This window comes from Lissotriton vulgaris, chromosome 11 (assembly GCF_964263255.1).
Source record: "Lissotriton vulgaris chromosome 11, aLisVul1.2, whole genome shotgun sequence".
In the NCBI taxonomy this organism is placed as follows: domain Eukaryota; kingdom Metazoa; phylum Chordata; class Amphibia; order Caudata; family Salamandridae; genus Lissotriton; species Lissotriton vulgaris.
In genome coordinates this window covers 1,076,292,254-1,076,306,719 of record NC_141699.1, presented here as the reverse complement: position 1 = coordinate 1,076,306,719, position 14,466 = coordinate 1,076,292,254, and the positions used below count along the sequence as shown (strand labels likewise).

The following is a 14,466-nucleotide window of genomic DNA, read 5'->3' as shown; positions in this document are numbered from 1 at the left end:
TCAGTGCACCTGTTCTCTGGTGTTTTCTGCCAATATGTACATTGGAACTGCAACACGTCAGAGGTTTTGTTAATCAAAGCATAACAGTGATTGCACTTATCAACGTCCACTAAAGATATACAAAAAATATTGCATTATTATTAATTAAATATTAGTATATTACTCTCCAAAAATGTAAAGATTTTTTTTTACATAATCTTTAATGGAATTTTGCATTAATGCACAGCAGGGAATATTATGACTACTTGTTTGCAGAGAAGGACCAAATAACTCACCAGGCATTTCTGAACATGGAGGGCTCCTGCTCTTATAAGTTCTACGCAACGGGGTACAAGTTCACCCCGTTTGATGGCCGTGAGGTCACTCAATGAGTAGAGATGGAGATCCTCCGTCAGATGACCTGGTAAAGCGTCGAAAGAATCCAACAGGCTATAGGGAGGGAAAGAAATGTATCTGAGGATGGTTAATTGCACCCTAGTGATCATCTGACATCCATTCTAATGCAAATTTCAAAACGTCAGATCTTTCTCCGCCCCAAGCAGCTCCCATGGAGCATAACTGAGGTTTAATGATCTGCTACGTGCTTCTGACAAGTATTCGGCTTCTGAATGGAACTTGGCAGTAGTTACGACAGTGTGAAAATGCATCCTGACCAAATCGCATTTACTCCCAACTTAAAGTCTGATTATAAAAGAGAGATCTCTGCTTAACTGCAGAAGCTGCTTGCCAATTAACAAGGAACTTTCCTTTGGTAACACTCTTCCTGATGGATACTTTATATAACTGCATTTTCTTCACCTTCTGAATTCCACCAGGTGTTTAACTCAATCTAGAAACTTTTTTCCAGCAACTGCTCTTGAGTGCCAGTAGGTAGCACCATTGGACTCAGCAGCAACTTGCCCCGTCGCGTAAATGGACGGCACTGAGCCATACATAGGTGGCACTTCTGGGCACAGCTTTTAGCATACAACCAAGCATTCAGCGCACTCAGAAATGGAGCTTCAGCAACAGATTTCAAACTGTGATAATGTGCAAAATAAAACTACAAGACTACTGCACAGTACTAGGTGGAGAGGGGGTCAGTGAGGGATCTGCAGTTAAACAGAGTATGCACCAGAAAGTGTATTAGGAGAGAGATAGGTAGCTTGTTCTTCTCATGGATAATTCTAACCAGATATTCCTCAACTTTTGAATACCTACCTAAGCAGACCATCTCAAAAGGCAGAGTGTCAGCGCAGTGGGTAGACTTCACGTAGGAAGTCCTGCAGGACCAAGCGGGCAAAATGGCCAACATTTTGGACAAGAGTGTTTTGGCAGCAATGTCTGGTGAAGGTGTGACGGATACCCTTGTAGCTACCTAGCATAGCATAGGTCCAGCAGCGGAACAACAGTTTCCAAGGCCGTAGTGGTGGCCTTAGCTCTGGTATAGGGAGTCTGAAGACCCTTGGCCGTCATCTTTTTGGCCACGCAACACACTTTTTTATGCAAAAAAAATCCATATTGCTACTGTCTATTTTTGGAAAGCAATGGACTGGCCAATATGGAAAGGCAACACAAGTTTTGGCAGTAATGAAGCCATAGCTCAAACCATCAGCTTGTGCGGAGAGAAATTGGTATATGGTGGGTTACACAGACAGTGCTTGCAGTTTACGAACGCAGCGCTCAGAAGTAATTGCAATGATAAAGGCAGTTTTAAGAATCCGTATTCCCAAAGAACAGCTGTGCATAAGCTTTAAAGTTGTGCACATTAAGAAGATAAAAATCAAATAAATGTCCTATTACAGCATAACAAACAGCACAAGACGAAACATAAGTGTAAGCCCTATCAAAAGAAAAATGACAACTGGCAATTTAAATAAAGAGTGCTGATCTGGCCTAAAGTCCTAAAGGGATAACGAAAACCTCTACTTGTGCCAAGGCCATGCCTAGTCAAACGCTGGACAAATATAAGGACCTCAGGCAGTTTATAATACAGGGGATCGATCTGATAGTCCGAACACCAAGCCACACCCTTTGTCCATCGTCCAGAACAGATCAACTTCATGGACAGATGGCAAGCAGCCAAGATGGCATTCAATAGTTCACTGGGCAGATTGAAACCACTCAGTTGGTTCAGCTTCAATTTCCTACACTGAGATATACGTTGTGGAAGACTAGGTGTAGAACCCGGTCTTGGTTGATGAGGGAGTAGACCCGAACACACCCCAACAAATTACCACTCCCACAGTGCAACCTACAGGGTGTGGTGTCCAGCCTGGCATGAAAAATGTACTTGGCCGCATCTTGCCCATCATGAACTGTTGGACTGAAACTCTTCAGGGAAGGAGGGCAAGGCTTAGCTCGTCACATCCAAGGGAAGATGAGTGCATCTGCCTAAAAGGAGGATCCAACAAGCCAATCACAATCAGCTATCATAATGCCAAACTGGGGGAGGAGAACACTCTCTTGCAAAGTGCTGTAGGAAATGACCATCTTTTGTGTGGTTTCCCCAAAATGTTTGCCCTGTTTTGCTGGCTGTAGTAATCTGTGCACTTTACCCCTGCTAATCAGTAATAGCTGGTTGATGGAAATGCGGGGTGGCCATCCTAAACTGTTGAGGAGATCCATCTCCCTACAGGCTATTAACTTCACCGGGGAACACCATCCTGGGACTGACCAGGACAACGCTGATGGTCTTTCCAGGTTGTTCAGCCTGAGCGATAAGAACTCCCACATGGGTGAGTAGTAGTCACCGCCTTCTGAAGTGGGTACTCATGTAGGAAATGACCATCTTTTGCAAGATGTACCCCAAGATTTTATCCTCATCCGGGACACCTACTCTTTAGAGAGTCTGCACGTCTTAAACATGTTCTTCATGTGCGTCAGTTGAACCCTCATCATCTGTAATAATAAAAAAAAACACTGATTAGCTCATTTGTTCATCCTTATAGAACAAAAAACATCAACAAATGTGACCAACCAATACATTTCCTTACAGCTTGAGCAACTGTGCCTACTTTTCATTCCGCCACCCCATTCTATCCATACCCCACTAACTGCATCACAAACAGTGGACAATCCATTAACCCTAGACACCTCCAGCCTCGTTGAATCACTTCAGGAACACCAAACAACACTGCAGGTAATCATCCCATGGCCCCATCACATGGAGTAATGCAAAAGCCACCGCAATAAATGCTGCCTATCTACTCAATCCATTTGACCCATTCTAGAAATGTAAATGTGCATGTACATGTACATTTCCACCCATTCAGTGATCCCCCCCGCCCTTTGATATATAAGCTAAATAAATGAAATGTCTGTTAGTGGGGTGAATTTGGCCATCCAAGTCAGTTGTACATGTGAAGCAGAATATCGCCATGCCAGCTGAAATTCCAAGTCCTCCTTCTCCCACTCATGCAGATAAAGGACAGACCATGTTAGACAGCCTTATAAAGAAGAATGGAGGGAGAGAATGAGTGAGGAAGAGCAAGGGTGGAAGAAAAAGCCGAGGTAGCGAGAGTAATTAGGAAAGCAGAGTTCGGAGACAAACAGAAGTTGCAGAGTTTTTGGAATGGGGAGAAGACAGAAAAGCAAGGAAGAGATGTAATAAAGGCAAGAAAAGAGTGAAACTAGAAAAATATATCGGAACAAATACATGGTAAACATTTAAGATTTGAGAGAACAGGGGACTTTAAAAAGAGATACAGTAGATAGGAAAGAAAAAAAAGAGGGCATTTATCCTGAGGGGGAAGAAGCAAAGTAATGCAGTCTGAAAAAGCAGACTATATGGAGTGGAGACAGGTCAAGGAATTAAATATCTAGCAAACACTAGAAGAGGTAAATGGGAGAGTATATATTTGAAATGAAGATGATATGGAGTAGAAGGGTGGAAGCTGAGAAGCTGAATCTTTAGGCAGGGCAAGTAGTGGCAAAGTAGGATATGTTCTTGCTGAAACAGAATTCTGGGTGGGTTCTCATTGGATTCTAAACAGGACGCTTTGAGGCAGAACCTAGAAAGTCATGTGTTCTTACCCGCACTTGATCGAGAGCCTTCACCTTCCGATACAGGTTGCTGTTAATGTCTTGCATGTTAAAAAGTGGATCGTTCCAGATCTTTGTGAGCAAGTCCTTGGAAAAGTTGCTGACATAGTACTTGCTGAAGTCCCACTTGCACAGGATGCGGCTGGGAATGGGCATTAGGGCATTCTCATGGCAGCACTGGCAGAAGTACTTGCCCAAGTATTCACAATAGCGAAGCCTTCTGATGTAATCTATGTGGAAGGAGAGGGTGGAGGTCAAATGAATTAGTCTAGGACCAACTTCTTACAAATGAAAATTTAAAAGACATTGTGAAGCATCAACATTTATCACTGTGAAAAGGCAAAGTGTGAATACGATGATGGGCCAGCGCTGAATCCTCTACAGAATGAATCCAGGGAAAACAGTAGACAATGAACTTCTACACCAACATAGCCAGTAACAGTGGTTAAAAGTTACATTCAAATTATGTCCTGTGGGGACTCATGACGGGTCACGTAACAAAAAGTTATGTATTTTTAGGTTAATGGAAATGCACTCTTCTTTGGCCTCTCTTCCTGAATGGCGAAGCCTGCCAAATGACTTAAGATGGACTTAGATAAAACTGAAATCCTAGTGATCAGAAATTAACTGTCACCCTGGTACTCTACCCCCAGGGCTTGGGGCCTCGTAACCACGAGCGTCTGTAAAGAGTTTAGGGTTCAAATTCAATCCCAATTTTCAACTTAATCACCAAATGTCATCCGTAGCCCTCTCCTGCTCCTTGACCTTCAGTAAGCTTAAACCTATTCTCTTCTAGAACACTCGTAAGAGCATTATGCCAGGCACCATTGACTACTGCAATTCCTTGTACTGTGCTGCTTCTGCGCAGCAACAACATAGGCTGCAAGTATTCCAAAATAAAGCTGCTCGAGCAATCGCTCAAACCCTCCCTCTACTCTTCAGCCAAACCCACTCTCCTTAAACGGCACTGGTTACCTATCCTTAAAAATATTATTTTCAAGTTATTTTAGATTTTCCATAAATGTCTGTATGGATACGATGCTCAAGTCTTAAAAATCAAGTGTAATGGGTATAATCTAGAGGGCACTCAGTTCATCTAATGCCAATCTGCTTCAGGATCCTCACTTCCATAAATCTCTTGTTGATGGAAAATTAGTTTCTTACTTCATGATGTTATGGTAACAGAATTTATATAGCGCTCGTACACCAAAAGGTTCCTAGGCTCTGCAGAGGTACCTGTTAACCAAATCAAGCCAGCAGTCTGTATTATAATGGATTAGGTGGAGAGAGACCAATCCCTTGTTGAAAAACCAAGGTTTTAACACTTTTCAACATCGTCATTGGTCGGTCGGACTCACCGAACGAGAGTCAGAAGGAACTGAATCCATTCATCGTAATGAGGCCCTAAGTATTAGGACGGTCAAAATCATAAATTGTTTACTCCAATATAGTTGAAAACAGTGTACTATCACAGGCATCACCTTAGCAAGTCTCCCCTTAGACACTGTGAGGGACACATGCGTGTGATTCTTACAGACCAGCACTGGCAATTCACTTTTTTTCTTGTAGGGCATCAATTTTTATTAACTACCCTGGTGTGAATTTGACCTTGGTCTTTCCATGGAAAATGAAAACGTGTTCTCTTTCTCTGTTTCAGGTTCAGGTTCATGACAATTAGCTTGCAGTATAGCGTGGTGAATGGGATGCTTAACGATGACTGACACGGACAAGTTTGGAAAGTTTGAATTTCAGCAACGCAAACTCGGCTTCTACCATTCTAAGGTCGATAAACTGGTAATACCAACACCTGTTATTTACAGAACTTAGAAATGCAGAAGCACATTACAAAGTGGCAAGTAAAAACAATGTTATTAGTGTGATTAGTAGATACAAGAGTCAATATGGAACAAGAGAAATTTTTTGTTTCTCATATAAATAAGTTGTGAAAAATAATATTTGTTTTCAGTTAAGAGGTTGGCAAACACACATATATGGGTATAAATAGGTGTATATATATATATATATATATATATATATATATATATATATATATATACACACACATATACATATATATATACATATACATATACACACACACACACACACATATGCATATATATATTGTTTTATTAGGTTTTAATTTATGTTTTACGTTTTCATGTCTCTAATATGTCCCTGATGCACAAGTTCTAGTAAGAATTTTCCATTCAATTCCAGAGTGGCACTTGTTTAGCTATCATCTTTGTCAAAGTTGGCTAGGCTTAAAAAGGCTGAAACCGTTTAGCGGTTGCTTGTGTTCTGTTCTGAAGTGTGTCTCATCAGGTAGTTCAGAATGAACTGTGCCCATGAAGAGCATAAATTGCATAAAATGGGCATGTGTCTAGAGTGGCGCAGTGGGCGAAAAACCATGAGTTGGAATGCTACCCCAGGCGATTGCCAGTGGCTGGCCTATCTGCAAGCATTCCTCCCATCATGTTTGGGTGTATCGAAGGATAAGAAGGCATTACTTTCAGTGAGGACAGCAGGTTAAAAGCCATATATTGTCATGTCCTATGAGGTCATTTGATTCCAAAGGGCACATGATGACAGTTAAGCTACCCCTGGGGTTTTGGTCAATTAATGTCCATGATCTGTCAAATCTATGACCATCACTAATTAGCAGTGTCCTGCATGGAAAATTGTAAAAAAAAATATATATATCTGAATGTGCAGGAAGGATTATCCAGTAAGGCTGCTCAGTGACACAGCTTGCACCTCAACCTCAGTGCAATGGCTGGCACTTCCCTATGGACGTTTACCCTTCATACAAAATTTCAGAGAACACACATTGCCTTTCTTGATATGAGAAAACATCAGCACGCATGTCGATTTGGAAACTTGTATCGCAAAGAATGATTAAAAGCAAGACGATTAGTTTGATAACATTTGATTACAAGTCTTAAGTCAATATTCACAAGAAAGGGTAAAGGGTTATTCCTGATAAATCAGTTTACTTTGTCTTGATACAAAAACTTATATTGCAGTGAAAGGAGGGGGTCATTTTTTGGCAGATGTAAATGTAATCCTAATTGGTTCTTTTTTTGTCCTCGACACTTATCTTGCGGGAAGCATACCGTAAGTCTCAGACTGGATCCCCCTGTACTATTAGACACTGTTAATGCGTTAGAGGGTGCTTGAATGGGATGTAAGAAGTATTTTGACAGGAGTTCATTTGGGTTTGTGTACTCATCGTAAGAAGGTGCCTCTGCAGGAGCAACAGTAACCGAGCCGCCCGACCCTGGTGTTCGCTATGATGGGAATGGACGATTCGGTCAGAAGAAAGATTTCCAAGTTAATTCAAAGTACGTTAGTTAGTACGTCTGAGGAAAAAAGGACTTTACAAATAGGAGTTGGTTGTTTGATAGATAAAAATTAATCAACTTTAATGTGCTGCTACAGTAAATGAGTGACTTTGTGATTTTTTTTAACTCATTTTTTGAACAGTTGCTCATTACACATTGCAGAACAGAGTGAATACAATCAGCAATTATACATTGCTCGGCATTGAATCAAATACACAGTAGGAGCATCATGCCAGAGATATAGATTACCCTGGGCACTTTTATGGCCATATTATAACTGAGTAAGACTCACAACAGTCCAAACAGTCATACAGCCTAACACACCGTCAAGCATGCGATCACTATATCAATGCCCCGGCATTCTCGCCAGGATCCCCACAACTTTTCTTATTCTTTGGGGCACCTTTTGCTTTTATAGATTACTTCTTTCGCTCTCTGACACCAGTCAAGGTCTGCCTCATATTCTTCAACATTTGAGAAGAGACTGGCCCCCTTCCCCCACTTACTTGCAAAATTGCATTTTGCCACTACTGCTGGCAACTTCAGCCTAATCCCTGTTTAGCGAGGCCAATTCTCTTCCCCCAGTATTGCCAGTAGATCTCCTTGATGTTTGAGATATTTGGTGATCTTTATCTGAGTAGACACATTTGCTGCTCAACCTGTTTTGCAGATCCCTTGGACTAATTCAAGTTGTGGCTCTAGACTTGAACCAAAGTCTGTAGATAGTTCAACTCTCTGCTTTTGTTCAAGACGTTCACTGGTTTTGGTGCTACATTCTCCATTTAGAACATCCTTGAGTAAATGCAACCACTGAAGTTAAGGTCAGCTTGAGGTTTGTGAGATTGGAGACTGGACTGAAAGAGGTGGTGTTTGGTTTTATGAGGTATACCAGCAGGCGTTAAGTGGAAGCTGAAGCCTGCAGGAGAATAATGGTGGTCTGTGGGTTTGCTGATGTGGGATATACTGGGGCACTGGCTGTCAGAATATCCAAGGTGTCACAAGTCAGATTCATAATGTCATGGGCTAGAGGTAGGTTTCCCTGAAAAGTGGCAGACTGAGGGAGGTAGGAACTAGAGTTTAAAAAGGGTGATGGCCCTTGAGAAGGAGAACGTGCTGCAGGGAACCAAGTGATGGATAGGTTGGACTTTGTGTGCCTGCCTGTCATGGACCACTGACTCCTAGCTTTACCTGTCCCCCAGAAACAGGGCACCAATGACAGGCAGTCATGGCCGTTAAGGAACATATTGTTGGGGCTGTGCAAAAACAGATCAATGAGTCTTCCTGAGATGCGGCCATTTAGGATCAACACAGATTCCCGAATTTTTCAGAATTCCTTATGTATCTGGAACATTGGTTTTGCAAGTGGATGAATTTCGGTCGGTGTGTTAAGAGGTGCCTGAAGGAGTACTCTATAGAAGTTGAGGACTATTGGGTATGACGGGGTACTTTTAAAATCGTTCAAATCTATGTGAGTTCTAGCCAATCTACTGGGACCACTAACCTGGGTGACCTAACCAACAATCCTAGATAATAATATTGACACGCACCATTTTGCCAGCCTGAACTTACCATGCACAAGATCAGGTATACTGGCGCACAGACACCTGCTTAAATCTGAGCTTATTATTCCAAAATCTGGATCCTTCTATTGACAGAAGTAAAGTGGCTGCAGCACTTAACAATACCGTCAACGTAACACGCAAGGTTTTGACATTCTGATGTGGCTCAAGTACACTGACACAATGTACAAGGCATAAAGCACTATGTAAAAATAAAACACAATTTTGATATTTTTCACAAAGGTTTTACATAGGAGCTTTCCAGTCTCCTAGAGGTTACTTTTGAATGGCGGTAAAGACCCAGAAATATTAGTACCAAGTGATCCGTGAGCCACTGTGTTCAGGCGAGTGCACAGATGGAGTTTTGAGGTGAAAATGTAACATACAAGAAGAAGACAATCCACCTTAGAAAAGAGTACCATTTAAACGGCACACTCACCAGGCTCTGTTCGGATGCCGCAGCCTGCACACCGATAGTTCTGCTTTGCCACTGCCACCTTCCTCCTGGAAGAAAAGTAAATCATGGTTGGTGGAGCTTTAAGATGTTTTTTTGGGGAATAAAGAGAAACTCACTCGGTCCAACACTTGCATAATAGCCATAAGAGCTGAATTTGTAAAAAAAAAATCACTTATGATGGTCATTTGTAGCTAATACTATCCAAAGGAAGGTGTAAAAAAACATTAAAAACTAGTAGTAATACCAAGATAAACGTCCTAGCTGGCTGGGATGGTGGAATGTTTTGAGGATATCTACATAATTATTTATAAGCAGCACATGTAAAAGAGAGCAATTTACATAGTCAGCTGCTATCTTAAAAAGGAAACGTTAACCACACAGTAAACTTCTGTTAATAGCATGTAGTGCTGTAGAATCACCAGGATTCAAAGTATTACCCGCCTCCTTGAGCTCTGGAAACAACATATACTTTAGGGTAAGAACTACAAGTGTCCTTGGGCATGAGAGGAATTTTCCTAGTTGTGTTATATATGCTTTGTTTGTTAGGCACTAGACTCCACCCACCAATTATGAACTGCAGACTAATCATTCATTTAATAAGCTACAGGGTGGGACATGCGTACTAATGCTCCAAAAAGTCACCAAAGTAGGTAAATTGTACAAAGCTCATTCGCATATCAGTATATGACCTTGATACCTCAGCTGGAGTTGTGATAAGAGAATTCCTTAAATATTGCAACCCTGGAGTACTGCTCTTTATCTATACAAACATTTTTCATTGTATGGTTCTTGATATTCACAAAGTGTACTAGCAATACGAAAGTTAGCAAGCTTGAGAAAGCTTTTATTTTACTGCATAGCAGGTGCTGTTAAGTATAATACTTCTGCATGTACAGGTATTTCTATTGCAGAAACTCAGAGAGAGCATCGGTTGCAAAGAAATCACATTGACCAAAGCCCTAACCATTCCACATATTCTTTATTTTGTACTAAGTTTTGTGTGGCAGCCCTGTGTTACCACTAAACTGAAATAAAGATATTACAAAGTCAAACTAACGGACTCTAGGGAAATGCTGTAACACTAGTCATGGTGTTCCCTTTTAGGAGTTAGCAACGTAACTGGGTTTGATCCAAAAAGGCCCATTAGTGGGGAGGGATCAATTTCAAAACACAATAACACTCAGAGCCCCAACTTGGCCAGTAATCAACATTTAGTCCGAAAGAAAGCACAACAATACACATCAATCTGGTGTGCTTAGGAATTTATCTCAAATATTCTTCATACTTATTTGTCATTTTCTTAAGATCAATCAAGTCCATCTGGTACAATCAAAACATAGAAATACAAACAACAAACACTTAATCAATACAGGTCACAACACAAAATGACATAAAACCGTGGGAATTCAAAGAAGACTCTTTCCCTGAACCTTAGTGAGTTGTTGCCAATAAGTCCAAACTAACTCACTCAAATGAATTGTCCTACCCCTTAAATAGAAATGGGGCTGCATATCTAATTGTGTGTTCCTACACTCAACGCCGTCCAAAAAGTGAAACTTTTTTTGATTCCTTTTAAAATTGAAAGATTCTTTTCAGAATCTTAGTCAGTAATTATATGGTTGAGGTGGTACTTCCGATAGATCCCCATTAGAACTTGCCAACGCGTTTCGACATCATGTAGTGTAGGGGTGTGAAACAACTCTTTTTAGGAGGTCATCACCAGGGCTAAAGAAAAACTCTTTCTTTCTGAGCTAAATGGGATAGGTCTATTCTTCGAGAAGCCGGTCCTCTCATAGCCATATCGATATACACATTAGACTGAGGAAAGTGTTTATTTGCCATCTTTAGTGCGTAGGAAGTGTACCCAAACCTCCTTTCATTAAAGGTACTCCGTAGCTCGCTAAAGGAGCTTTTTGGAGTTGGCCGTCATATCACTGTCGGAGGAAGATCATTCGGGGGCCTTATATACTGCACTAGTAGTTCATTAATGAGCACTACAGCCATGCGCTACTTTACGTTTTTTTTAACATCCTGGCACGACCTCAATCAACTCACGAGGATCAGTGCTTTCAGTGCTTTTCCACCGGACTACATGTATACACGTCTGTTCTTTTAAAAATGGCGGGGGGGGGGATATTTCCAGCACTCTTGAACACTCAGATTAACACTTTTTCAAATTAAGGAATATTTCTAGTTATGAAGGGGTGCATAATTTACAGAGTTTACGATGTGCGACTTACGTAGGAGCTGTGTGGATGTTGAAGATGATCTGAGGTCTAGGTGGTGCCCATTCCAAATTTCCTCTCACCCGGATACGCAGTTTAAAAATATCAGCATGCTCTCCATCGTCTGGAGAAATCGGCAGAGAGTCTGGGATTGGCAAGAGCTGTAAAGGATGAGAAGAAAAGCTTTCTATTAGAGGCAACCATAATTCAGGTTAATACAGGCAACAAGTAGAAATTATTACTCAGGAGCCCTCTGCCTCAAAAAAAAAAACCTCATCAAACTTCTATTGACCATCTAAATTGGACTTGTTCATAATAGGATCAACTTACACGTAATAACACTTCTTTTCCAGGAAAGGGTTACAAGTGGAGCATTACTTTTTGGGCACAAGAGGTTACTGAACTTTATGAGTGTCTCACCAAAGCTTGCTTACATAGGTTTCCACTCTCTACTCTTCCTCTTTTCAGACCAGAAACTTTAAATATAGGTTCTTTCCTCACACCAAATGAGTAGTAGGGGCTTTCCTCACATCAAATAAATAGACTTCTCATTTCTTTTAACTTTGTGTATTTAGTACTATTATTCAGGAGCTTGTTCGAGGCCTGGTATGAATATTCCAGTTCATTTAGGCACTCTTTCTCTTACTGAATTACACTATCTTTCACACATCGAATGGTGTGATCGCACTCTTGCAACACTCTATTTCCTAGTTGGAACGGGGCATGACCTGTACTTACCGTAAAGATGGATAACTACAATGCAATACATCCGCCTACTACTATAGCGAATTTACCTGCTACAATAAAAGCTATGCTATTCTTACTGAACTACAGACCACTGAAGCTGCATGTGGGGTAACGTACGCTAAAGAATCGAACAAAAAAAAGTATAAAGTGCTTTAAAGGGCAAAGGTCTTATCAGGAGCACACAAAGTCAGTGAAAATGTGTGAATTTCGTGCAGCAGTAAATAAACTAAGAAACTGATAATACTCTATATCAGGCAAGAACTCCAATAATGACCAGTTTAAAACATAATATACATTGATAACAAACGGTTTAGCATTCAAGCACTACGATTAGACAGGACAGGAGCAACGCAAACTATCTGAGATCTAGTCCATGCTCTAAAAAGCAGTACCAAGAGTTCAAGACCACTCAGAAATCAGAGCTGAGAGCAAGTTATGCATTATCTGCGTTCCTGAATTGCAAGAAAAAGCCATCTGCGAGCTAGTCTGGCTCACCCAGCAACAGCCAACTGGGAGGTTTTGGAATATAAAGGGACATTAACATCTTCCTTTATGTTTGCAGTCAGAGGTAAGAAACCTTTAAATTATGGTTTTAGACCAGGGATTTGTTAAACCTACATTTAGTTTTTAAACTCTGTAAACTATTGTCAAAACCCTTAGCGACCATATCAGAAAAGAGGACAACCCAGAAGGTTCCTAGCAATTATGATCTAAACTGAAAAGTAAGACTGACTCGGCATTCATTCTGGTGCAGGATGTGGCGGTGCACTACTTCCATCAACCTGCTGCCATACTTTCGCTCAGAAAGACCCAAGTTCACACATGTAGAGGATTCCAAGACGACCGCTGAAGTGGCTCAAGGCTGAAGAATTCAGCATCACAGTAGTGCAAGTGGGAAAAAGGGGATCGAACGAGACTGAAAACATTTTCACACCCACTGAGCAAATGAAATGGAACAGGTGAAAAGGGCCTGTGGTACACCAACTTGGATCAAGACAGAAGTAAGTTGGAGTCTACACCATTTAAAAGGGGAGCTCGTGAAACATACATATTTGCTTGAGGGATGCGGACACTGCAGTTTGGTGTCTGCACAGTGATGGGCTACAATACAGATTTATTTGAAAAGCTAAAGATGGAGGACTTATCAACCTGTACAATGTAACGTTCTTCTGTGTGACACTGATCGGTTGCCCTTTTTCATCCTTATCTGCTTTTCTTAATTTGTAAAATAATAAAAGTCATGGTCCAAATTTTTTTAATGTGTAGAGGTTGCTGAATATCAAGCCTCTCTAGTTTTTATTTCACCTCATGTCTCTTTTGTTACTAATATACTCTCCCTACCCCCATATATCACCCTTGTATGCTCCTTTTTGTCCCTACTGTCTCCATTTGCCACTGTTTTTCATGTTGGTCTCCCTTATTTCACCCTTTGCTGCTTTTCACTCTCTTACTCTGGGTCAAAAGCTGCTGAATATAAATAAGTTCTGGTCTACAAAAAAGGGTGCTGGTGAGCCCCACCTGCAAACACCGGGGCAACTTAAGCACTGCCTGTTTGCTGCCAAGATGGGGACAACTCAGTGCATGTGAGTATGTGAGAAGCGTGACAAAAAGTTCTTCAGAAGAAGAAATTCACTCCGCCCTTTTGCTTCATGAAGCGCAGGACATCTTCAAGTCATTCTTTAAAAGCCCTATAAAACAAGGAGATTACACATAAGGAAGCCGAGGTTCAGAAGAAAACACATATGTACCTCCTATATGAGATGAAACCAACTTTTTTATAAGGCTGTCCGTCCTGCTGACATCTCGGTTTCAGAAAAAATCTGTCTGATATACAGAATTTCACAATATGTGCGCTTTTGACTGAGAATCACATTTTGCAAATGTTAATGTAGAAATGGAAAGCAGAATATCTAGGTAGAAAGACATTTACAAATGGGTGATCATAAGAGTTGAGTTTAAGAATTGGAGCAAGTCAGGCGGTAAAGCAGAGGTTTACGCAAGTTTAACTTCAGAGTCACAACCCTTTGAAGGACATGCTTTTGAATTTTACAAAGGCCCACATTCAGCCAGAGGCTTCACCAAGGACGGATGCAATGGTGTTCCTAGATTGC

The 14,466-nt window shown here is 41.0% G+C and overlaps 1 protein-coding gene across 4 annotated transcripts in view; it reads right to left on the bottom strand.

The window, feature by feature from the left end:
- The window catches only part of RUBCN (rubicon autophagy regulator), a 198,151-nt gene that overhangs the window by 11,850 nt on the left and 171,835 nt on the right, over nt 1-14,466 (bottom strand). For all 4 annotated transcript variants that reach the window (XM_086944543.1, XM_086944541.1, XM_086944540.1 and 1 more), the window contains 5 exons: nt 11,624-11,769; nt 9,366-9,430; nt 4,015-4,253; nt 2,819-2,880; nt 276-429 (listed from right to left, as the gene is read on the bottom strand). In XM_086944543.1, the coding sequence (XP_086800669.1) occupies nt 276-429; nt 2,819-2,880; nt 4,015-4,253; nt 9,366-9,430; nt 11,624-11,769 (666 nt within the window). The remainder of the gene's footprint in view (nt 1-275; nt 430-2,818; nt 2,881-4,014; nt 4,254-9,365; nt 9,431-11,623; nt 11,770-14,466) is intronic.